The sequence below is a fragment of the Notamacropus eugenii genome, chromosome 4 (genome assembly GCF_028372415.1).
Source record: "Notamacropus eugenii isolate mMacEug1 chromosome 4, mMacEug1.pri_v2, whole genome shotgun sequence".
Taxonomy (NCBI): Eukaryota; Metazoa; Chordata; class Mammalia; order Diprotodontia; family Macropodidae; genus Notamacropus; species Notamacropus eugenii.
This window is the reverse complement of record NC_092875.1, coordinates 119,795,098-119,821,086: the sequence shown is the minus strand read 5'-3', so window position 1 is coordinate 119,821,086 and position 25,989 is coordinate 119,795,098. Positions and strand designations below refer to the sequence as shown.

Sequence of the window (25,989 nt, the reverse complement as noted above, 5' to 3'; positions counted from 1 at the left end):
ATTTACAACTTTCTACCCCAACTTTCTTCAAAGGCATGTGGCTTCAATTTAAGTTCCTCCATGTCCCAGAAAAAAAATTCTGCTTAAATAAGCCTTTTTGCTGGCAGTTCAGTTGCTGTTTCAAAGCAGAAAAGGAACCATGTGTTAAAGGAAAGAAGAGGAAGGGGTGGAGGACAAAAGATTTAATAAAAAATATATTTCTTAATTTACTTTTCCAAATAAGGAGGTACAGAGAAAAATATGCAGGTAATTCAGTAACAATGTCACATTAGAACTATATTATATTCAAAGAGAAACTTTTGGGGGCCAGATTTGTGGTTTCATTAGTGTAGAGAATACCAGATGTGGAAACTCCCTCTACAGATGCAGAAATTAGCATTTGAAATTAGAGAGCTGATAATCTACTTAAAAGACACACTTTATTAAATAATGCTTTGTATTCAATAGAGAGAAGTAGTGAGATATTGAAAAAGAACGCTAGATTTGGAATTACAGAATCTTGGCTCAGCTGTTTACTGCCAACTATGTGACTCTGGCCAAATCACTTGAGCCTCAGTTTTATTATCTGTAAAATGAAGGCATTGAACTAAATGACCTCTAAATTCCTTTTCAACTTTTGGGATTGAACAGAACTTCAGGGGTCAGCTAGCCTGAAGTTCCTTCCTATGCTGCATTGTCTTCAGCAATATCCCTGACATATTCAGACAACCTTTGCTTAGGCCACTAGATGGAACCCTGCCTGGAGTGCTGAACTTGGAATCAAGAAAACCCAAATTGAAATCTTGCCTCAGCCACTCCTTAACTATGTGATCCCGGGCAAATCACTAACCTTTTTTGGACCTTAGTTTCCACTTCCACAAAATGGTAATAATAATGGCACCTATCTCCAAAGGTTGTTATGAGGAGAAAATGAGCTAACAATATACTCTGCAAACCTTTAAAGAGCTATATAAATGCTGGCTAGCTGTAGTGTTAGTGGAGGTGGTAGAGGTGGAGGTGGTAGTGGTGGTCGTGGTGGTCATGGTAATAAATAAGAATACCTAGATTTGATTGCTAGCTCTACAATTTTACCAGCTCAGAGGCTTGCTTAAGAATGACTACATGTCAGAGCCTCAATTCCCTTCTCTCTAAAACAAGATTATTAACTATTATTTACCATCTCATGGGGCTATTTTAGGCAAAATACTTTGTAACTGGGTATCACCATGTAAAATATAAGCAATTAGCTGTCAAAACCTTCCCCTCTCTAATTTCTCCCCATTTGTCCTAGTTTTACCCTTTGGAGATACACAAAATAATTTAATTATCTTTTCTAGATTGCAACTCTTTAAATAATAGTGTACATTACCATTTCTAAGATAGAGTGGAAAGAGCAAAGGACTTAGAGACAAAAGACTTAGCTCTACCACTCACAAGTTAAGTCACCTCAAGTCAGCGGCTCAGGAGAAGAAAGTGGTAATAAGAAAGTGTGACCTTGCACAGCCCTCCCTCACTCAAATCAAGTCACTTCATCATCTTGATGCCATGGTCCTCTTTGAGAATGAAGGACAAACACAACAATCCCAAGCCAGTAAACCTATAACTGGGCTTCTATAACTTCACTACCCTGGGCTTCTATAGCTTCATCATCCTGATTATCCTCCAGTCCACTTAATCGGTCCTTTACAATCATCTTTCTTCCACCCAAGACTGTGTATTCCTCATCATCTAATTTTCAGTGCAATCACTTTTACACATTTCTGTATCACTTCTAAATAAATACTTTAAAGCAGTAATGTAGCTACATTTGAAAAGTAATTATGTAGCAAACAGAACCACACACAAGGAAGGAAAAAAGATATCTTAAATCTACATGTCCACTTCTATTCTCTCTCTGCCCTTCAGTCTGGCATTCCCACCTCTAGCTGTGTATTCCTCTAGCTGGGTTGATGCCATAAGGTCACCTTGCCATTATTACTGACTCTTCCTTTCCTCTCATCCCCCACATCCTACTGATGCTAAATCCTGACTGTCTTTCCACAATCACTCTACATCCATTCCTTTCTCCCTACTCATACTGTCATCACTCCAGTTCTGGCCTTCATTATTACTCTTCAGACTACTACAATAGCATCCTATTTCCTGTCTTCAACCTTTCCCCATATCCACATCATTTTTTTTTGTACCAGCCAAAATAATCTTCCTAAAAGACAACCTGTTCAAAAGCCTTTGTCAGCACACCAGGAAATAGTTCCAATAGGCAAACTCTTTATCCTGGCATTTAAAGACTTCAACAATGAATAGAGAAAATGAGGGAATTGGACTAGAAATGCCAGCCTAACTTTCCAATTTTACTTCACATTATTCTTCTTTTTGTATTTCATACTCTTTCCAAATTGAAGTTATAGGTGTTTTCAAAATTCACATCATCTCCTTCATATATTCCATGTCCCTATAACAAAAAAGTACTCCTTCCTCATTTTTCCCTTTCAGATTATCATTTAAAGGCTCACTTTCTCTTAAAGGCTCAGCTAGTCTTAAAGGCTCAGGTTTAAAGGGATTGCCTTGAATAGAAAATCTATCCTGATCCCACAGCTAAATATGTTCTACTCATTCTTAAATTTAAAGCATTTTGCCAAGATCTCTTCCTTTGCCTCTATCACATACTATCTGGTATCATGCTTATCTCCATGTACCAAACAATCTCCTCCCAATGCCCAAAAGTAGGATGTAAGCAACCTGAGAGCAGGGAACAAATTTCATTTTTGCATCCCCAGGACTTTGTATAGTATTTTTGAATTGAATATCCTCATCTCCTCTCCTCTGGAGAGAAGAAATCAATGAGAAGTTTGGAAAACAAAATAAACACAGCAGGGAAGCAAGAAATGGCAGTGCTAGAAAACTTCAATTATCTAGAGATCTGCCGAAGCATTTTTCTCTCTCTACTTAGGCAGCAAGGTGGCATAGTAGAGTACTAGGACTCAAGTCCAGAAGAACTGAGTTAGAATCTAGCCTTAGACACTCACCAGCTATGTGACCCTGGGCAAGTCACTTAAAGTCTGTCTGCATCAGTTTCCTCAACTGTAAAATGAGGATAATAAAAGAAACTACCTCCCAGGGTTGTTGTGAGGATCAAATGAGATACTTGTAAAGTGAAAAGACAAAGCCTGGCAACATGGGAGATGCTTTAAAATGCTTGTTCACCTTCCTTTTCCATCCCTAAAAGAAGATGGGCTAAGAAATTCTGAATTTGACTTAATTATAACTTCATTCCTAAAAAGACAGAAGAAAAGACAAGAAACTACTATTCTGAACATGATTCTGATTAACAAAAAGAAATTGACTGATGAACTAGAAATAATAGGAACCTGGGAGGCAAGTCACTACTCCACTACTGAGTTTGTGAGAAGAGAATCTGTGCAAAATCTGACATACTAGAAATCAGATTTCAAAAAGACCCACAAAAAGGGTAGGTAGGAGCCAAAGGACATATATATTTTAGAGTGAGTGGCTATTCAGGAGAGTTACTCAAGAATAAAATCCTATACAAGAAAAAGCTATTTCAATGAGGAAGAAAAAAGGAAGCTACTTAAAGAGACCTGTAACTTCACTGGAAACTTATTAACCAACTCAACTTTTAAAAAGACATGTATACAACACAGAAGCAAGGGCAAGTAACTGAAGTCACATATACAAGAACAGCACAGTCATATAAAAAAGCCCAAGAGCACTAAAACCCAGGATGATCCAATGGGGGAAACAAATGCCAAAGTCAATAAAGAAGATGATTTGGTTTCGTTTATTTGTTTGTTTTAGGCACATTATGGTCAAGAAGAAGATCAAAGTCATAGGACCAGTACCCAAAGTGGATAGAATTACAGGGGTAGGAGAGTGAGAAGGTTAAACTATTCAACTCTTATATTGTTACTGGATTGTTGTTGTTTTTTTTATTTTCCTGCTGAGGAAATATTTGGAACAGGATGGGGAAGGAGACAGAGAGGGAAGAGAATGGTTAAAAGGGAATAAAAGACAAAGATTAAAAAGGAGACAATAAAACAGGTACAGTATATCCTGGAGAACTAAAATAACCTGTAGATGTGATTGCTGGGCCTCTATGTATGGTTCTTCAAATACTCAGGGGAACAGTAAAAATGCTTCAGTACTAGAAAAGGAAATATATTACAATTTTGTCATTTTGTCAAACTCATTTCCTGATATGACAATGAGTACGGTTATAGCAACTGTGTACTGAACCTCATGGTCTACGTAGCCTCCAAGGAATAAAGTGAAAAGCTATAGATCTTCACCCCTAGCCAAAAAAAGAAGTTCCACCACTGGGGAGCCCACATCACTAATCTATGTTCCTATACTGGGGATCCTTTGTCCCATTCACATCTTTGCCCCAAAGTACCTCTGAAGTAGGGGAGAGAAGCCTAGATTGTGTACCATCAATAAAGTCACCATATTCAGTACAAAAAAAAGACAAGTAGTCTTCAAACTGAAAACCAGGAAATTTTACTTTAATTCTAAATTCTAGAATATTCAATTCAAAATTCTAGAATACATTAATAAAGGGAATAGTTTGTGAACACTCAGAGAAGTTGTAATGACTAAAAACCTGCATGGACTCATCAAAATAAATAATGTTATACCGAGGTTATTTAGTAGATCAATGGATAGAATGAAATATTATATTTCACTATGTCCACACTGGATTTCAGGAAAGCATTTGGTAAACTTCTTCATGCTATTCTTGTGGACAAAAAAGAGGGATGTGAGACAGCAAAATGTAGCGAATTCAGAACACAAATGTTGAATGACCAGGGTGGGCAGAACAAGGAGCAAAGAAGGGATAATTCAGTGAAAGCAATTTAAGCTCAATTTAAGGAAAAACTTCCTAATTCTTATAGTCATCTTAAAGTAGAATGGGCTTCCACCCCAACCTAGATCACACATGGAGATCTCTAAGCAGTCAATGAATGACCATTTTTGTGTTTCAGAAAGGATTCCTGGTTAGATATAGATTGGATAAGATGACCCCAGAGTGCCCTTCAAACTCTAAAAGTTTATTTTTATTCAGCATTCAAAAATACTGAATTTCAAAATATTTCATTATATTGAGAAGTATTCCCCAACTAATATGGTCACATATTTGGGGTTTTGAAATATTAAGGACAATCCGTAAATACTGGTCTCCAGGTCCAAGATGAGTAGAATACTCTAGAGAAATAAGGAAGTAGTAAAAGTAATAATGAAATTTTGGTGCATAATGAAGAAAATGTAGTGGTTTTAATGCTGAAATGTTTTTGATTATATAACAGTAAACTAACAGAAAGAAAACTGAACAAAGTTCAGAGACTTTGGTAGCAGACTAGCTATTACAGGAGGCAATTCACATACTTAGGAACTTAGTTTCTCCATCTATAAAATAAAGATTAGAATTTCATAACCCACCTACAGGGTTCATGTGAAGAAATCAGTTTGCAAGTGTTTAAGCTGAAATATTAGCTATCATTAAGTGTTTTGTTAATGAGGTTATTATTGTGATATAGTAGAAAAGCTCTCATTAGAACTAAGGATATACAGATTAAATCATGCTGCTGAGACACAGTGGCAATGTGACTCTGGGCAAGTCACTTTAATCACTCAGAGGACAGCTCTTTAAGACTCTAAATTAAAGAGAAGATATTAACTAGCATTGGTAATGGGAACTTTCTCAACAAAGAGGTCTGATCCTCTAAGCTATGTGATATTATGTTATGAGAATAAAAATTCTCAAAGAACCTTTATTCACATTATTCGGAACATTAGAATTCTTCCGGACATGCTTTGCAGTACCTGTTCCTACAATCAACTATTTTAAGATTTCTATCACCAGTCCTAAAGAGATATGGAGGAAAAAAACTTAAAATTCAAATATATCTTTAAAAAAATTTTTTTTTAATTTTAGATTTAAATACTAAAAATGAAATACATAATAAGAAAAGAAAAAGAAACATACTCTAAACTTAAATATTGAAACAAATACAAAATAAGAAAAAAAAGCAATGACGTGCACAGCAGAATGTAAGAGAATTCAAAATATACAGCAACACACTTCAAGAAAGCCTATGTAATAACTACTGTGCATTGAGTGGGGAGCTGTCCATCTTAGCTTCCTTGTAAGTTTTCTTTTGTTCTCTGTTGCTGTTCTCTCCCTTTTTACTTTGCTCCTTTTTCCCTTCCTCCCCCCAATAGGCTATAACATATATATATATGTTTGTGTGTGTGTGTATACATACATATATATACTCTTACAGACAAGAAAAGGAAAGAGAATGATAGAAAAATACAAAGCAATTCAAGTTTTGAGGAGACAACAAGAGGTGCCATGGTTCCTTGCCATGCTGTGGCCAGAGATTTTGCTATTAACATCCACTGCCTGGTGAGATGTTAATTAGCTGGTTTAACAACATAAAAGTGATCTAATCCATCAAATTTAGTGGTTCTACTTTGAATGGGATAGCCAAATGTAATGGTAATTTAAACAGGGAAATCTTTCACATCCATTAATAGGTCCACATGGCCTGCTGGAGTCACATGGAGCCTGTGGTGGGAGGAGTTTGGTGAACATGCAACTATAAGAGAAGGAGTTACAGCAGAGCTGAGAGGAAGTTAAGTCATGACAGCAATCAGAATTAGGAAGGATACAGGCTGCTGGCTAGAAAGCTTGTTTGTGATTTGTTTAATGGAGCTGGTTTGTGGGAGGCCTAGCAGGGGGAAGGCTTGGGGCTAGTGTTGTCCTCTCTGTTGTTACTGTGTACAGATTTCTTTGTTACTATGATGGACTTGGTTTTCTGGTGTCTGAATAAATGTTTTGGTTCTGTCTTCCATGTGGAGTGTCTGTGGTATTTCGCGATTCAGAATTGCACCAGGACATTCAGGGCTGCCATAGGCGCTATGAATATTGCATTGGTGCTACACCAAAGCAAACTGAAATATTCTCTGGTTACTAAAATAATCTCCCTGAAGGCCAAATACAATCAAATTAAAAAAGACTGAGCTAACACCAAGCATAAAGGTTTCACCAGTTCAAGAGACTGGGCTAGGTTAAATGAATAATGAACCCAGTATACACCTTGGAAGTTTCCCTTTTTTATCGATTTTAAAAATTTTCAAATAAATATTTTTATTAATCTGTACCCTTCACTGTCCCCAACATAACTGGGCAAATTAAAAAAAAACTAAATGTGAAAAACAAATCCCTCAGTAGTCAGTCAACATTCATTAAGCACACCTCCTATGTACAAGGCACTATGCCATACACTCAAAGAAATGTAAAGACACACCTGCTCTCAAGGAGCTCACAGGCTAACAAGGGAGATGACAAGTAAATAACTATAAACAAGATATTTACACAGAATAAATAAGAAACAACAATGAAAAGGCACTAACATTAAGGGGAACTAGGAAAGGCTTCTTGCAGAGGTGGGATTTTAACTGAGATGTGAAGGAAGTCTGAAAAATTAGGAGATGAAGATGAGGGAGAAAAGTCTAGGCACAGTAAACAGCCAGTGAAAATTCTTGTTCATTCAGGAGACAGGAGTATCTAGTACAAGGCACAGCCAAGAGGCCAGTGGATCACAGAGTAGATAGAGAGGTATAAAAGATAAGAAAAGTGGAAAAATGGGAAGGTGTCAGGCTTTAAAAGCCAAGCAGAGGATGTTATACTTGATCTTAGAGGCAATAGGAAGTCACTGCAGTTAATTAAATAGGGTGGTGACATAGTCAAACTTGGATTTTAGAAAGATCAATTTTGATAGCTCAATGGAGGATGGATTGTAGTAGGGAAAGACTTGAGGCAAGGAGACCAATCAGTGAACTATTTCAATAGTTCAGGTACAAGGTGATAAGGGCCTATACCAGAGTAGTGGAAATATCAGATAAGAGAAGGGAAGACACAGGAAAGATATTTTCAAGATAGAAATGACAGAACTTGGCAACTGATTGAATAAAGAGGGCAAGAGTGAGGAGTCAAGGTTAAAATTTGGGTAACAAACCAAGGTGACTGTGAACATGGCAGTAGTATCCTCTTTAGTAATGGAGAAATTCAGAATAAGGGAAGGTTCAAGCGAAGAAATAAGTTCAGTTTTGGAGATGCTCAATTGAAGACGTCTCTGAGATATCCAGATTAAAATGTCCAAAAAGCAGGTGGATGGGAGACTGGAGATCAGCAGAGAAGTCAGGGCTAGACAAATATGTCTGAGGATCATGTGCACAGAGATGAAAACTAAAACTGTTGGAGCTGAAGAGATAATGAAGTGAAATGGTATAGAGGGAGAAGAGATGAGTGTGCACAGGACAAAGCTTTGGGGAAAACATTCACAGTTAATAGGTGTGGTCTGGATGAAGATCCAGAAAAAAAAAAACTGGGAAAGAACACTCATACAAGTAAAGACAGAACAAAGAGAGAATAGTTTCAAGAAAACCTAGAGAGGAGAGAATTAAGAAGAAGAGGGTAACTGAAAGTGTCAGTGACTGCAGAGAAGTTAAGAAGGATGGGCACTGAGAAAAGGTCATTAGATTTGTTGATTAAGAGCTCACTGGTAACTTTGGAGAGAGTTGTTTCAGTTGAGTGATGAGGTTAGAAATCAGACTGCAGAGAGTTAATGAGAGGAATAAGAGGAAAGGAAGTAGAAACATCAATTATTGACAGCCTTTTCTAGAAATTTAGCCAGAGAAGGGAGAAGAGACATAGGATGACAGCTAGCAGTGATGAGGTAAGGGTTTCTTGAAGGTTTGTAGTTGGTAGAGGGCAAGTTTGTAGTTGGTAGAGAAGCACCCAGTAGAGAAGACCCAGGGAGAGATTGAAGATAAGTGAGAGTAGGGATGATAGGAGGCAATCTACTGGAAGAGACAGGATGGAATGGGATCACTTACGTAGGTAGAAAGGTTTGTCTTGTCAAAGGGAAGGGCAACCTCGGAATGGAGATAGGGTGAAGGAGAAAATTTGGCACAAAGTATCTAAATGATGTGAGATGAGGAAGGGAAAAGGGTAAGTTCACAGCAAATGATCTCAGTTTCTTTTCAGAGAAGTATGAAGAAGCAAAGTTCTCAAGATGAAATTGAGGTGGCTGGGGGGGCAATAGGAGAATTGAGCAGGGATGAAAAGGTTAGGAAGAGCCATTGTGGTAAGTGGGATGTAGTGAGGCAATTGTTTAGTCACTTTTCAGTTGTGCACAACTCTTCATGACCCCTTTTGAGGTTTTCTTGGAAAGATACTAGAGTAATTTGCCATTTCCTTCTCCAGCTCATTTTAGGGAGCTGTTAGGGACTCCAGAAAGTTACCAAACTGTGTATATTCTTTGACCCATCTAAGCCACAATAACAAAAGGATCTTAAAGGGTAAAATGAAAAAGCATGTTACACATTATGTAAAACACAAATCAAGAGCTATAAAATTGAATGGGCTTCCAAGTAAAAATATGGACATGCAGAAATAGCTTATACAACCAAGCTTTAACAAATAAAAATTAAAATGGCAAGAAAACATGCATAAACGAAGTGAGAAATTTTAAAAGGCAGAAAAATAATAAAAATAAAAACCTCTCTCAAAAATGCATTACAAATATAAGAAATGCTAGTGAAAATACTTCTCCAAGTCTGTTTTAGTAATTTTTAAACAAATATTCTGGCACCTCATTATCCACGTTCACTTTAACCTTACAGTAAATGAGCAAGCAACTTCATACTGCAGAGACTTCCTCACCACCTACGTTGGCAAATACTGAATTCCTCGCAGGTGGCTTAGACAGGCAGGTAGTGAACAGAGGCAAAACAATCCCTACCCTCCTGGAAAAAAACTGAAGAAGCCAAGGAATTACAAATCAAAGGCTAGACAGATCAGGAAGTCAGGGACTTAGGTTTCCCTGGGGTGCCAAAATTCAAAAAAGTTTAATTAGAACTAGAGATCTATGTGCAGAAGCAGAGTTCAGAACAGGAGGCAACCTAATGGGACTTTGAGTTATAACCTAGGTACCTAAATTAGTGACTAAAAGATTCACATCTATTTCATACCATTTCAAATCTCTACTCCTATTTTAACAAAAAGGAAATATTCATCTCAGAGAGCACAACTCTGATGGGCTGGCCACGTTGTTCAAATGCAAAATGCATGCTTGCCAGAGACTATAGGAGAACTCACATGGGGCAGGCAATCACATGGTGGTCAGAAGAAACGATATAAGGCCACTCTCAAGGTATGTCTCAAGAACTTTGGATTTGACTGTGCAACATGGGAGACACTGGCACAGCACTGCTCAGCATAGCATGCCCACATCAGAAAGGATGCTGTGCTCTATGAGCAAGGCAGAACTAAGACAGCGGAAAGAAAATGTAGGATGTGTAAATTTGGAGTACCTACCCCTAAAATTCATACAGATTATCTGTGCCCAACCTGTGGTAGAGCATTTGGAGCTCGTATTGGTCTGATCGGCCACAAGCAGGACACACTGAAACTTCACTTTATCATGGTGATATCATTTTGGCCCTCTTCGAAAAAGGGCAACAACCATTGGTCTACTCCCAATCACCAACATGTTAATGAATCTGGCAGGGGGTGGAGAAGGGAATTGCACATGGTGCCCCCAGGGGTTAGCTCATAAAAGATGTTTAATAAAGTGTAAGGGGTAGCTGAGAGAAGGAGCCACAACAGCATTGTTTGCTACTGCACCTAATCTCCTCCAAAGCTTTTGAGGGGGTGGTTTGACAGCACTATGCATTCCTACCCTCATGAGCCCAATTCACCACACTACCGTTTTTCTGTATCAGACACAGTTCTAGGGACTCTGAGAACAACCAATATACTTGTCAGACCATTGTTCTATGCCTGGTTGGGAAAAGGTGCGGCATGAGATATGGAAAAGAGATAGACTTTAATTAAGTGGCATTAATGGAGGTCACAGAGCTCAATAAATTACCATCTTGATTATTCAAATTATTCAAACTCCCACTCTATTCATTAAGAATATATTAAACAAAAATTATCAAAATTAAATAATGGGGGCAGGGCTGAGGATATTATGTTCAATTCTAAAACAGGAAGAAACAGTCATACTTTTTACAATACTCTTTCTAAATTAAGTCAGGAATAATTTAAGCAAAATATCTTTGCAGTTCTTGGGATGGAAGAATGAGGATATCTGGCTGTTCCAGGTGCATGAGAACAGTATACGATTAAGAATGAGAAAGAATCACACAGCTTGATTAAAATAGAGGAATTAGAGGTGAGACAGACGAAGAGAAAAACTCTATCACTGCTCTTTTAATATTTTCGTCTCAAGAACAAAGCTAGGAAACTAAAATAGCGATAGTTCAATTTTTTAAGAAATATACAAACATCACATTATACTAATAGTGGACTAATTTTGGAGTTTATCCTCTCTTTCCAAAAAAAAGAATTAATAGCTACACATCCTATGGTAACTGGGAAGCTTCCTTAAGTACAAGTAACTGGTCCAAAAGATGAAAATTTGTAATTCATTGATATAATGTCTTAAGTGATAAAAGTCTCTCTCTTCTCTGTACCTGCTGCTCTGCCTGGGTCCAACTCCACCACATAAGATGCTTCTGCTGCCCCCTCTCCAGCTACTTCTGGCCCTCTCCCCTGTATCCTCCACTCTTCTGGGTTGTCTCCCCCAGACTGTGAGCTCCTTGAGGGCAGGAACTGTCTTCTGATTATTGTATCTCTAGCATTTATCACAGTGCCAGGCCCTTAATAAGTATTTGTTGCGTTGTACTGGACAGACTGGACAACGTACATCCCAAAACAACACTGTCTAGATATAAAGTTTAATGAAGATACAAAGTAATGGATGGAAACTGCTACATAAGCAGGAAGAATCAGAGTTCAAAACTTTGTGATCAATGAATTCGTTTCCTTTAAATATTTCTAACATAAGCATATTTTGTTTTGCTTAAATTATAAAATAAAGGATCTCAACACCTGATATTATAAGTGTAGATTTATTCAAAGGTTTTTTTGAAAAAAAAATCTATTTTATCTATTGCAAAGACTTTGCTACAATTTAATCATCTGAATAAGGTAAACTGAATAAGGTAAAACTGTAAACAATGAAGATTCCTACATTCTGACTCCACAGAAATATGACGTCTAATTCATCACAAAACAATTCAAATGCCTTAAAAAGGAGTCATTAGCACCTAAATACAACTCCTACTTCCTACTTAATTTATATATGATTGCAAAAATTATTTAGTATTTACATTGGTACTAGAAAAACTACAGTGTGTTACATGCAAAAATTAAACAGAATATTAAGAAATCTACTATACTTTATGTATCTCTAGTTTTGCAAATAGACTTTACCTTTTCACTTAAGAAAGATTCTTTAAAAAAAAAAGCCTGTAGATAGTTTCTACTTTGTTTTTTAACCAAGGCCTACAAACTTCTACTGGCCTACAATCAATCAAAAAAAAAAAAATTTATTAGGTAGTGTGAGGCATCTGAGATACAAAGATAAAAACAAAACAGTCCCTGTCCTCACAGAGCTTACATTCTATCAGGGAAACAACACAAACACAAAATGAACAGAAAAGTTGTATTTTTTTTTCTTTTACAGGGGAGAAACTAACAACACAAGATGGGGAGAAGTCAGGCAAGGGCCCATGAAGGAGGTGACAACTGAGCTGAGTTTGAAAGCAAGAGCTTGGAGAATCTAAAAGATGGAGATGAATGAGGGGGTAAATTCAGGCACACAGGATGGATAATTTGTACAAAGACAAACACAGGAGAGGGAATGTTATCTGTGAAAAAAATCAATTAGGCCAGTTTTGTTGTGGTTCTGTCATTTCAAACATGTCCAACTCTTCATGGCCCCACTTGGGGTTTTCTTGGCAAAGACATTGCAGTGGTCTGCCATTTCCTTCTCCAGTTCATTTTATGAATGAGGAAACTGAGACAAATGGTGAAATGATTTGCCCAGGGTCACACAGCTAGGCCAGATCGGAACTCTGGGAAATGAGTCGGTCTGGCAGAACCACAAAGTATGTAAACGACAGTACCATAATAACAACAAGCTAGGTTGAAAAAGGCTTTAAATGCCAACGTAGTTTGTATTTTATCTTAGAAATAACAGAGAGTCAATAGAATTCACTGAGAAGGGAATGTCATAGTCATGCTGTTGGTTAGTTGTGTCTGATTCTCTGACCCCTTTTGGGATTTTCTTGGCAAAGATACTGGCGTGGTTTGCTATTTCCTTCTCCAACTCATTTTACAGATGAGGAAATGGAGGCAAACAGAGTTAAGTGTCTTGCCCAGAGTCACACAGCTAGTAAGTGTCTAGGGCCACATTTGAACTCAGGAAGGTGAGTCTTCCTGATGGCAGGTTCAGCACTGTATCCACTGTGCCACCTAGCTGCCCACTAGTCACACCTATGGTTTTTTAGAAATATCATTTTGGTTCCTGTGAGTTGAGTGGAACTGAGTGGTAAGAGACTTGAAATAGGGAGACCAAGCAGAAAGGACATGATCAAAGTCCAGGAAAGAGGAAATAAGGGTCTGAACTACGGTGATTGTGGTATCAGTAGAAAGGGAACATTTGCTAGAGATGTAGAAATAGAATTATCAAGCTTTGGCATTCTTAGAAATATGGATGAAGAAGTGTAAAGAGTCAAAGAGGCCTCCAAAGTTCCAAACCTAAATACTAAAAAGGTGTTGGAACCCTCAATATAAATAAAGAAGTTTAGAAGGGAGCAGGGTTTGAAGTATAACGATGGACTATGTTGGGAACAATGGGCACTGCTGAGATTTAGATGTCTATTGGACATTCAGTTAAGGTATTGCAGGGCTAAAGCTCAGGAGAGAGACTAGGGCAAGAACCACTGAGTGTTGTTGATAAGATCACCTAGAGAGCCTAAAGAGAGAAAAGAGGACCCAAGACAAAGGTTGGGAGGTCATCCATTTTTGTGAGGCAGTATCTGTATAATGATCTAGCAAAGAAACTGTGGAGAGGTCATATAGGCAGAAGGAGAACCAAGACAGAATGGTATCACAAAAATCCAGAGAGAAGACCATATCCAGGAGATAAGGGTGATAAACAACATCAACTATTTCAAAGAAGTTCAGAAGGATATAGATTTTAAGAAGTCCTCAGATCTGGCAATTAAGAAATCAATGGTAATTTTGAAGATAGCAATTTGAGTTGAAAAATTAGGTCAGCAGCCAGAATGCAAAGGGCTCAGTGAAAAAGAGAAGAACTGAAAGGCAAGGAGTATAGACAGCTTTCTCCAGAGATTCTGGTTGTGAAAGGACTAGCAGGAGGTCAAATGAAAGGGGATTTTTCACTTCCTTATTTAAGAGTAAGGAAACCTGTACAGTTTCCAGACTGCAACCTGGAAGAAGTAGTAAGTAAGAAAAGCTAAAAGATTACCTGGAGGAAGTGATTTTCGAAGAAGCAGTCTAGCAGAGGAAAGAGAAGGGAATGGTTTAGAGGTACTGAAGATGGAAAGAGAAGAGTAATCTCAGAGAATGCAATAAAGGAGGAGGAAATGGAGAACACAAAGGAGTTTTTAGGTGAAAAGAAGGCTCAAAGCAAATGGCCTCTAGTCTTACAGTATGAGGCTAGGTCTTTTGCTGAGAGAATGGGAAGATAGTAACAGAGGTTTGAGAAGAAAAAGTTTAGAGTGAAGAGCGGGAGAATTGATTAGGAAGGAATAAAAAAAAATTAAAAATATTTATTAGTCCTTATCATACAAATAGGTTTCCAAGAGATTATATATCTGTTGTAAAAAAAAAAAATTATCCATTAGAGAAAAATACTTAAGCAAAGAAGTTATAAGTTGCACTTTCCATTTTAATCTCAATTTTACCTGGCCAATTTTTTTTCTTCAAGGCTCAGCTTTATCTTTAGGCCCCTAGGTCCTTCTTAAATTTGCATTAGTTTAGTTTTCTGAATGTTTAACTCCTTGAACTATTAAAAGTTTTTTATGCATTTTGTTTACTCTGCTAAATTGTCCCTTTTTGTTCATGAAACCACACTAATTATTTTTCATTATACCCTTAACATAATTCTTTCAGTCTCTATTTTTCCCATTACATTGATAACAGGTGTATAAACAACTTCTTGATATTGCTTTTATGAATGTTGCTCTTCCTGAAAACTTTTGCTATTTTAACAGTGCAAGTGTACCTAATTTTTGTAGTTTTGAGGATTTGTTTAGCTAAGGAGACTCTTTAGATTACTGAAACATGCAAAGCAAAAGCACTATGCTTTTCAATCATCCACAAAATAGAAGAGTTAGATAATTGAGAAGAAAGCTCAATATACACACATTTTAAATATCAAACATCTAAAAATGGAAACAAGCCAAAATGCAAACTTTTTCACCATTACCAAAGCATTCTTTTCCAAACAAGCACAAAATTGTTAGACTTGTGCTTTGCCATACACAAACATTTGCCAAACTTAAATAGCAAAAGATTTACTATACCAAAACTATTAGGGGACTCAGTTGATGTCGCCTGCTTCACTTTCTTCATGAGAGCAAGCTCAAGCTTGGGATATCTGTGTGCTAAAAACATTTTCAAAACAAATAGTTTTTGTATGTTGCATAATATTTGCCTTTACTCTGAACTGCCATTTGTTAGCAGCAAAATAACAAATGTGATACACCAAATACACTCAGAAAAGGAAATACTGCCTTTTAAAAAAGACAGTATGCATATTTTTGTCCACATAACGTTCATATTTGGGAAATGGTAAAAAAGGAATGGAATTCCCGTCCTTCCCCCCCCTTAACACAAAGATCAATTCCATCTAAATTCAGCTCAGTAAACCAAAGTGTCTGATAAACAGTGCTGTCAAAAAGTAACAACACCCTCAAGGCTCAGGAATCAAATCCTGCTAAACAGCTAAATTTGTACCGCTAAATTGGTTTGTATACCTCTTCAACCAATGATATGAGGAGCATCAGGGATACAACCCACAACTACACCATGCCCGTAGGTGATCCAGGCCTTGGGGCAGACGTAAAGTTTAGATACAACAAAGCCTCTGTCCTCAAGGAGATCAGAGTCTAACAGGACGCAAGAAACTGACAAATACAGCTATGATATGCAATATTACATGACAAATGCCCTAAAAGTAAAGCAAAAAAAAAAGTGCTAATGAAGTCTTATGAACTAATTCAATAGACTAGTCATCCAAGCGTACATCATAGTGCAGACAAGAGATTTGTGATCCATTTGGTTTTTTTCTGTATGGGTTGTTACATACTGATCTACTGAGGAGACCCAGTCTTACTAACAAAGCCCAATACTGTTCTGGGGCTCATCGCAATCAGGAAAATTGTCACCTGCAAACAGAAATGTGGCAGACTTCACCATTTATTGGGCATATGACTTGCATTGGAATTCTGTTCAAAGCATCCTCTACAACTGTGGTGATCACTTGTGCATAACACCTTAACCAAGGGTTCTTAACTTTTCTGTGTCCTTGGACCCCTTTGGCAATCTGGTGGAGTCTGTGCATTCCTTCTCATAATAAATGTTTAAATGTATCAAATAAAATACACAGGATGACAAAGGAAACCAAGTAGACTGAAATACAATTAGCAAAATTATTTTTAAAAAGTATGTTCACAGGCCCCAGGGTAAGAACTCACGATATAAATGATCTGGGAATAGTTGCACAGTTCTTTCTCTGGCAGCATTTATTAAGGAATTTTATATATAACCTTAACATGCAGAAGAGACTCCTTGTATTTGAGAAAGGCTTTAAGGCTGTATATTTTTAATGAGTAAAATGACAAAAAATCAAGCAGAACTGTATATTTTCTATACCTTTCAGTCAATCATGCAACTGAGACACTGCAGGCTTCTGTTCAGTCATTTGTAAATGCCAACCTCTTTCTTCTCTTACCATAATTTCACATAGGTCAGTATCTTTTACAGATTTCATAAGACTGAGAAATTGGTGTGTATAACTTAGTTATGTCCTCTATCACCTTTCCTAGATAATAATACCATTCAGGATTTTTTTCCTATTCTTTTACTGCATTATAAATAAATAAGGTATCAGCATGTCTAGATGAGGGGCAGCAGTGAGTGACACAATGGTACAGTGGATAGAGCACCAGGTCTGGAGTCAAGAAGACCTGAGTTCAAATCTGATCTCAGACACCTACTAGCTGTGCAACCCTGGGCAAGTCACCTGATCCCGTTAGTCTCAATTTCTTCATCTGCAAAATGAGCTAGAGAAGGAAATGGCAAACCACTCCATTATCTTTTCCAAGAACATCCCAAAAGAGATCACTAAGAGTCAGACATGACAACAGCTCTATTATGAGTAATACCCATATCAGTGAAATCAGATATGCCCTAAATTATGCAGAATTTGAAGGAGATTTGTAATAACCATTCCATCTCCCCTCTCTTTGTGCATTCCTGGAAGATGTTCTTTCCTTATTCCCACTTTCCGAATTCTTATCTTTTTTTATGTTTCATCTTAGGTTCAAGCTCTCTCATGAAAACATTCCTAGTTCCTACAGTTATTAGTCTTTCCTCACTCAAATTATCTTATACTTATTTTTTGGCTTATATATTGTATCTTCTCAGTTGAAAACTAAGACTATTTCATTTTTATTTAAATTTTTGTACCTAATGCACACACAGTGCTTTCCACATAGCAGAAATGTAATAAAGGTTTTTGAATTGAAGGGAATGAAAGAGGGAGGCAGGCAGGCAGAGAAAACATGGGAAGATATCAAAGAAGTAACAGGTTTTTTTGTCCAGGAATTCAACAAGTAAAAATGTGGGAATGAGGGCAATCCAAGTATAGGTAACAGAGTGCACAAAAGCATGGAGACACAAATAAGTACATTTATGTGTACTCAGGGGGTAAAGAATAGTCCAGTGGAACTGCAATTAAAGGGCATTCAGAGGAATAATTTGAAAAAAACCTGGAAAGTGGGTTGATGCTCTCTACATCCAAAGAAAGAATACAGAGTCTGAATGCAGATCAAAGAATACTATTTTCAACTTTTTTTTTCTTTCTAGTGGTTTTTCCTTTTTGTTCTGATTATCCTGTCACAACATGCCTAATGTGAAAATATGATTAATATCATTGCACACAATTAATCTATATAAGATTGTTTGCTATCTTGAGAAATGTTGAGGGGAGGAAAAAAAATCTGGAACTCAAAATCTTATGAAAGTGAATACTGAAAATTATTATACATGTAATTGGAAAAAATAAAATATTATTAAGTGGGAAAACTTTTTTTAAAAGTGGGTTGGCACCAGATTCTAAGGAACCTTGAATGCCAGGGGGAAATGTCTAAACTTTTCTTGGTGACAATGTGGTAAAATGACATGACCAGTTAGATCCACAGGACTATGAATAAGGAAAATTATTGTGACAGTGGTATAAAAATGGACTGTGAGAGAAAAGGGGTAAAGAAGTTGAGAGTTGGGAGGACCTGTAAGGACTATTACAACAGTCCAAGGAAGTGGTAATGACAGCCTATACCATTGTGCTAGCAGTGAATAAAGACAGGAAGGGAATAAGATGCAATAGATGTCATGGAGGTGGAATCAACAAGACTTACTAAATGATTTGGAAATGACTGATGAGAGAAAAGGAAAGAGACAAAGATAACCAAAAGACACTGAGAATCACAGTGGAGTTCTAAAAATATAGAAATATAACAAAGGGTACCTGCCTTGAATAAGTTTGCTGTCTAGTTAAACAATGCTAAAATATATGAACCAAAGAGTTAAATTATTTATAACAAAGCAAAACACACACACACCCTCTTTCTCCAGAAATGATCCCTCCAATAATATATTCTGTTTGCAGGAATCAAAGCAAGATAAGCTCACCAGTCTACAGCATGAAAGCCTTAACATTTTCGCTCAAATTGGAATATTTATCAGTGTCTGGTCATTTCTCAAAACCACATATTAAGCACCTGCTAGATGTAAAGTACTATCCTGCAGGATTTCTGTTATTCTCCATGAGTTTTCATAAATCACTCAGCAGATCACCAATCACAGCAACCAATTCTTTCAGTACTGAGATCTGGAACCTTTAGTTCATTAACAGCACTAGGCACTCTCTTACCATCTCCACATTTATCCTTGGTTTTAGCTCTCCGATTACCATTCACTATCTTTCTCAATCCAAAGATTGTTTTCCTTGGGCAAAAAAACTGAGCCAGGTCATAAGTAATTATTCTTTCTTTTTATCATCTATTATTATCATTTCTACTCTCCTAAACAATGCTTCTATCTCTTCTTTGACCTTCCTGCTTCCAATGAAGTCTAGGCAAAAGCCAAGGCTGAGGTACTGGCTAGAAATGCAGGGCAATATGTCCAGCAGCACTGAAACTTAGGTGATGAAATGGGGTTTAATATATGTATATGTGGAAAATCTAGACATTCTCCACAAAGAAATGATAACTAAAGCCATAGGACTGCCAAGGGAAAAGAACAAAGAAATGAGGGCTAAAGACAGAGGTTTAAGAAACATTCATTTCTAGAAGTGAAAGGAGGCAGAAAAACCAGTAAAGAAGACCTCAAATAACACTTGTTGACTAACAAACAGTATGGCTGGCTCCCTTCTTCTTCTTCCTCAGATTCCTAACTGTGGGCATTCTCTAAAGTTCTGTCCTGAGCCCTCTTCTCTTCTCTTATACACTGTGGTTAGGTGATCTCATCAGTTCCTATGGATTCTCAACTCTACATAGATGCTTCTCAGATCTATCTGTCTAGCCCAGGGCTGGGGAACCTGCAGCCTTAAGGTCACATGTGACCATCTAAATGCTTAAGTATAGCCTTTTGACTGAATCCACATTTTACAGAACAAACTCTTTTAATGAAAGGGCTGGACTCTAACCCATATAGTGGATATCTCAGATTGGATGATCCATAAGCAACTAAACTCCACATATCCAAGACTGATTATTTCCTCAAAAAACTCATTACTCCCTCCAAAAAGAAAAAACTTTTCCCTCTTCCTAACCTCCACATTGCTGTGGAGGACAACACCATTCTCCAGTCACCCAGGTCAACTCTCATCCAACATACATATTCAATCTATTGCCAAGTCCTGTCATTTCTGCCTTTGTAACATCTCTCATATACATATTCATATACACATATACATATCCTCTCCTCTGACACAGCACTGACCACCTTCACCTCGTGCCTAAACTATGCCAGCAGCCTTCTGATTGGTCCTCCTGCCTCCATCCGCCTCTCAGCTCACAAGAGGATCTTCCCTGGGTCTGACCATGCCATTTCTCTATTCAATAAACTTCAATTGCTCTCAATTACCTCCAAGATCAAATATACAATCCCCTGTTTGGCTTTTAAAGCACTACATAATCTGACCCTTGCCAACCTGTCTAGCCTTTTCATAATTTCCTCCTTTCCACACACTCTACAATCCAGCAACACTGATCTTCCTGCTGTTCCCTGCATAAGACCCTTCATTTCCCAACTTCCTCCTTTTCCCTGGCAGTCCTCCAAGTCGAGAGAGCTACCCCTCCTCATCTCAGCCTCCTGGCTTCCTGGAATATCCACTCAAATTCAACCTTCTACAAAAGGGTTTTTCTAGTTTCTCTTCAAATGCTACTACCATCCCTCTGAGACTGTCTTCAATTTGCTCTATATAGATCTTGTATGTACACAGTTGTGTTTGCATGTTGTTTCTGCCCATTGGAATGTAAGAGGAGGGGCTCTTTTAGCCTTTCTTTGCATCCCCAGCACTTCCCACTGTACTTGACACATAGTAAGCACTTAAAAACACCAGATAAATTGATTTATTCTATCCTAAATGAACCACAAAAGTGGGATACAATTGAAAGGACCAATGTCTAGGCTAAACGTTCAACTTTGAATCCAAGAACAAAAAAAACCTAGCTTAAATACATAGAAATTTATGGAACTTCAACCTAGATAGAGGCACAAAGAGAGTTCTCATAATGTCATCATATTCTTCTACATGCCAAATGTAATCAAATTCCATTTTTAAAAAATTGTATAGTCAAGATGTCCATTTTACAAACAACACACACACACACACACACACACACACACACACACGCTCTGCACCAGCAGGTTTCTTATAAGGGCTCCTTCATCTCTAACCCCTGCTCAAACTGCCACCTACTGAATGCCCTTTAGCTATAGTGAAAGAAATCATTCCATTTGCACCAAAAATTAAGTACAAATATTTTTGTTCACAACATCATAGAAAAATCAAAGATCTGGAAGGACCTTAGAAATCATCTAATCTGACCTTAAATTTTACAGAAGTGGAAATTAAGGCCCAGAGATGTAAAATTACTTATCCAAGATGACCAGTTAATGCCACAGTTGATACTAAAATCAAGTTCTCGATTCCTAGTCCAGTGTCCTTCTGCTATAGCCAATGTATCACTACCAAATTTGCTGATTCTAGATGAAATACAAAAGGTACTCCTGAGTTCTTATTATACAGCTACAAAATATATCTAAAAACATATCAAAACAGATCCCTGCTTTAAAATGAATAATGTATGTGTATCTAAACGTAAAACTAAATCTACTCTGAGTTTGGAATACTACATAATAAGGTCATAGAAAGCCAGAACTCAAATTCTATAGACATTAAATCTAGTTCCTGGACTACGGATTTAGATTAAAAACTACCCTGTAATTTCCAACTAGCTCTCATCAATTTCTATGCAAAATAATCCCTTCTCCCCATGGCATAGTTAAATGATCTTGGCATCCATTTCATGCAGCTTCCCTAAGGAAACATTTCCAAAAGTCCTTCCTAAGCAATGAAAAACTATTATTTTTCAGGTAAAAATATCCATAGGTATACCATTAAATGGCAAAAGGCCCTAGGCCATCTTAACAAGCAGGAAATGCTGTTTAAAAACATTGGTGTAGAAGTCAGCACAATACAATGACTTCTCACATTCACTGTATAAAGGTCAAACAATGAAATGTGCCACCACATCTCCAAAAACTTCCATAAGGCTTAAAAGTGAGTTAGAAAAAGAGTCCAACTATGCTCATCTGCTTCAAAGGGTCTTGGGCAAATAGGTGATATTGTGGATAGTGTTAGAGTTGAACTCAAGGAAGCCTGAGTACAAATGTTACCTCAGATCCTTACTAGTTGTGTAACCCCGAACATGTCGTCTTCCCTCTCAGCCTCAGTTTCCATATCTGTAAAATGGGGGTAACATCAGTACCTACCTCACAGGGCTTTTGTGAAAACCAAGTGAGATAATATAAGTAAAGAGTTTTTTTACAAATCTTAAAGAACTACATGAATGCTAGCTAGCAAGAATTCATTACATACGTGTATGTTTGAGTTTAATTTTCACTAAACATACTACTCTGATGCCTCATCCATTGGGTAGAAGAGAAGCTGGGTTCCTAAAGGTTCTTAAGTCAATGAAACACAAGTTCTCTAATTACAGCAAACGTTAGCAACTCCGTTACCTTGTATTAGTCACATGTTCATGCCTTGCTTTTATGTTCAAATCTCTGAACTAGCTTCTCTCTCTTACACCACCACACCTTCTTGGAGAGAAGGATACTGCACACCAAATGCACAACCCTCATTCTTTACCACAAAGATATTCTGCACAAAGACTCAAAACTCATAGTCAACCTGGGAACAAATTCATTGGTATTTATGCCCAGTTGATTCTTGTTGGGGGACGATAAACAGCATAATAATAGCAAATTTATCTTTCTTAGAAAGAGGCTAAGCTCTGTTAATTAGTAACAGAATATTGTGATTTAACTTACCACACAGGTGTGCAAAATAAACAAGGGAACATACCCACCTTTCCTCATTGACCTCATTAAGTCAGTCTGTCCCTATCTGTAAATTCCAGAACCAGACTTAATATGGAGACAGCATGGGTTGCTAATCAGATTAAAAACCCTTTGAAGACTGACCAATCAACCATCATAAGTGATCTGGACTAGCTGATGCTATTCTTATGAATACTTCTTTCCCCAGTAAGACTGTAAAAAGGGTGGACAAAATGGGAGAATTGACCAGTTCAGTGTTTGGGCAGTATCTCACATATTACCATGAATATTTGTTATCTGTGGAACTGGCAGCATATCCCAGAGCACAGGAAGGTGAGGTCCCAGGCCAATTATGTTAAAAAATGGGGTTGCCAACTAAAAGCTACCAGGAATGGATTTCAGGGCTACTGATTCTGGCCTGTGTCTTCTTCAATAAACATCTCTAGTCTTACAACTCTCTTTCTCCTTTGGTTATTTTCAGCATCTTATTATTCAAACCTGAGCACTATTCAGCTTGCTAGTCAGACCAATACACAGCATCAATCAGGCAGAAAAGCTTTTGAATAGATAACTAGTATGTCTGTTGTCCAAGAATCAGTCCAGGTAAATTCAGGGCTCATTACCAAGTTGGTTTTAGAGTGATAATTTCTCAGACACAATTAACACTGAAAGGCAATTCACTAAGTCAGAAAATATTTACAATCTACATAGAAAGAGTAGCCATGCCAACAAAATTATAGATCCCTGGAATATTAAAGTATATTCATGAGCAGCTGATTAAAAATAAGAGTATCCAAGTTTCAAAAGTAGAAGAGGCTGTTTTGGGAAGTAGTGAAATGCCCTTAAGTTTTGCTTTCAAGCAAAAGTTGGATACCCACTAGTCAGGGATTGATGTAAAGATTCCTAGTCAAGTATAGTTAAGACAGTGATTTCAAAAGTTCCCTTTGAAACCTTAAAATTCTGTGAAGTTACCTATCGACTTATTTAAAAACACTTTATAACCCTAACTAATTCCATCAATAAACTTTAGCTAAGAAGTTTTGCCATCAAAGAATAATACAAACCAAATATTTATAAAGAGAAAGAAAAAGAGGAAACACATTCACAGGAGACACATAGTTCTATTCAAAGAACAAAATTTTCTTATTTAGTTTGTGCAAAGTGAAAAATTTCATCAGACTAAGTAGTTTGATTTTTAAAACTCATTTTTAAAAACAAGTTTTCTCAAGCAGTCATTCTAATCAAATAATAATGAGGTTTGGTTTTTTTCCAAAGATTGGCGATAAGTTGATTTGTAATATAAAATGATTCTGCTTTGCAAATTAAGGCAAATTATCAGATATTTCAGAGAATCAAAGATGGAAAGGATCTCTGAGTTCTTCTAGACCAACCTGTATCTGAACAGGAATCCTCTTTACAATATCTCTGAAGAACAATCATCCCAGCATTGTCTTGAAGGCCTGCATCAAGGAAGAAGTCATTACTTCCTGAAAAATCATTTTACTTTTGGAAACTGATTGTTAGGAAGTTTTTCTTTATATCAAACTAAAATCTATCATTTTTTCTCTAGATTCTTTCACCTGGAGACAAATAATAATAACAGTAAAAGTAGGCAGGCAATGGAATGTGAACACAAAAACATAGCATGGTACTCAAGCCTCTCAGAATACGCTAATGTCGACAAGGAAAACTAACCCAAAAGGGGGGTTAAGGATAGAATCAAAGAAAGGATAGGGATGAATGGGATAAGATAATAAGGCCCCATCATCCTTCCAGTGACCCAAATTCACCACTGGCCTTAGGAAAAAACTGCCACTAAAGGCACCCTTCCTCCTTGCCTCCCTTTTTTTTACTCCTCCTCCTACAGGGTAAATTAACCCTTTCAGCAGGAGTTTCTTTTCATGAAAGATGAAATGAGATCAAGTATTTTATGGTTTATAAGGTCAATTATTTTAATATGTAGTAAATAATTAGTATCCAAAGTATCCTAGATAGGACAATAGAAAGGACAAGCTAAGACTACAGTTGAGTTGGCAAATGGAAGTATGTATTACTCTAGGACCCTTCCCCTTCAGTAGAGACAATATTTGAAAAAGCCACTGTGACACCTAAAATCCCACCTCTATCATTCCCCTTCCCAAAAAAAAGCACCACTGACCTTCTCCCATGTTTGGAGTACATTGGTTCCTAACCTCCACCTCTTTGTTTAAGAAGCAGTTTAAGCACCATCTTGTGCATGAAGTGAAACTTTTCCAAATCCTCTCCCTCCCCACCCCAAAAGCTAGTGCCCTACCTCCCACACTACCTTGTATTCAACTACTTGAATTAACTTTATATTTGTATTCTATATATTTATATATATATATATACTTGTCTCTTTCCATTAAAATGTAAGCTTCTTGCAAGTAATGACTGTTTCATTCTTTGTACTTTTGTCCCCAGCAACTAGCATGGTGCCTGAACCATAACTGGTAATTAATACATCCTTGTTAATTATTTCAAAGTATCTCTAGTATATAAGGTTCAGCTTCACCTCTGCCTCCTAGTTCTAGATACCGTATGAGTCCCTTGAGAGGAGAGACTGTCTCTTTTTTCCATTAACATATCCAGTCTTTAGCTGGGTACCTATGTGACTAGTATCAAGGAAAAGTGGCTGATATTAGTAGTGATAGGAGACTATAGAGGTTGGTTTTAGAGGCCCAAAGAGACATTCTTGTTATGTGGTCAGATGGGATCTGAGAAGGCCATAAAAATAGAACAGATCATAGAATTAAATATGAAAAAGGATCTTGGGTGATAGAAATACAGGGAGCCAGGGGCATTTTTCAAGGAAGCAGTCACCTTACTTGGTAGAACCATACTCTTTCCTATACTTCCATACACAACAGCAGAAAGTAAAAGACATTATGGTATAATATCAGGGGCTAGACATAATTTGTGCAAGTCATTTAACTTTGGGTCTCAGGGACCTATCTATCTCATAAGCGTTTTGTGAGGATAAAAGATTACAATGAATGGGAAAGCATTTGAAGAAATGCCCAATGGAAATGTCTGAAAAATGCTCACACCTAGATCTCTCCCCAAAGTTTGTTACCCTATCAACCAAGAAACTGTCATAACTCGATCATGGTACCCCTATGCTTGTAATCTCTTTGTAGGTTATCAGTTGTCTAAACCCCTATTTAAGTAAA

The 25,989-nt window shown here is 37.2% G+C and overlaps 1 protein-coding gene across 4 annotated transcripts in view; it reads right to left on the bottom strand.

The window, feature by feature from the left end:
- TMEM65 (transmembrane protein 65) overlaps positions 1-25,989 on the bottom strand; it is a 54,949-nt gene that overhangs the window by 24,398 nt on the left and 4,562 nt on the right. Inside the window, exon 2 of one of the 4 annotated variants that reach the window (XM_072603140.1) lies at positions 24,190-24,258. The exons of 2 other annotated variants lie outside the window; for them this stretch is intronic. In XM_072603140.1, the coding sequence (XP_072459241.1) occupies positions 24,190-24,258 (69 nt within the window). Of the gene's footprint in view, positions 1-15,468; positions 15,550-24,189; positions 24,259-25,989 lie in introns of all 4 variants that reach the window. One more of the 4 variants, XM_072603139.1, reaches the window with a different exon arrangement.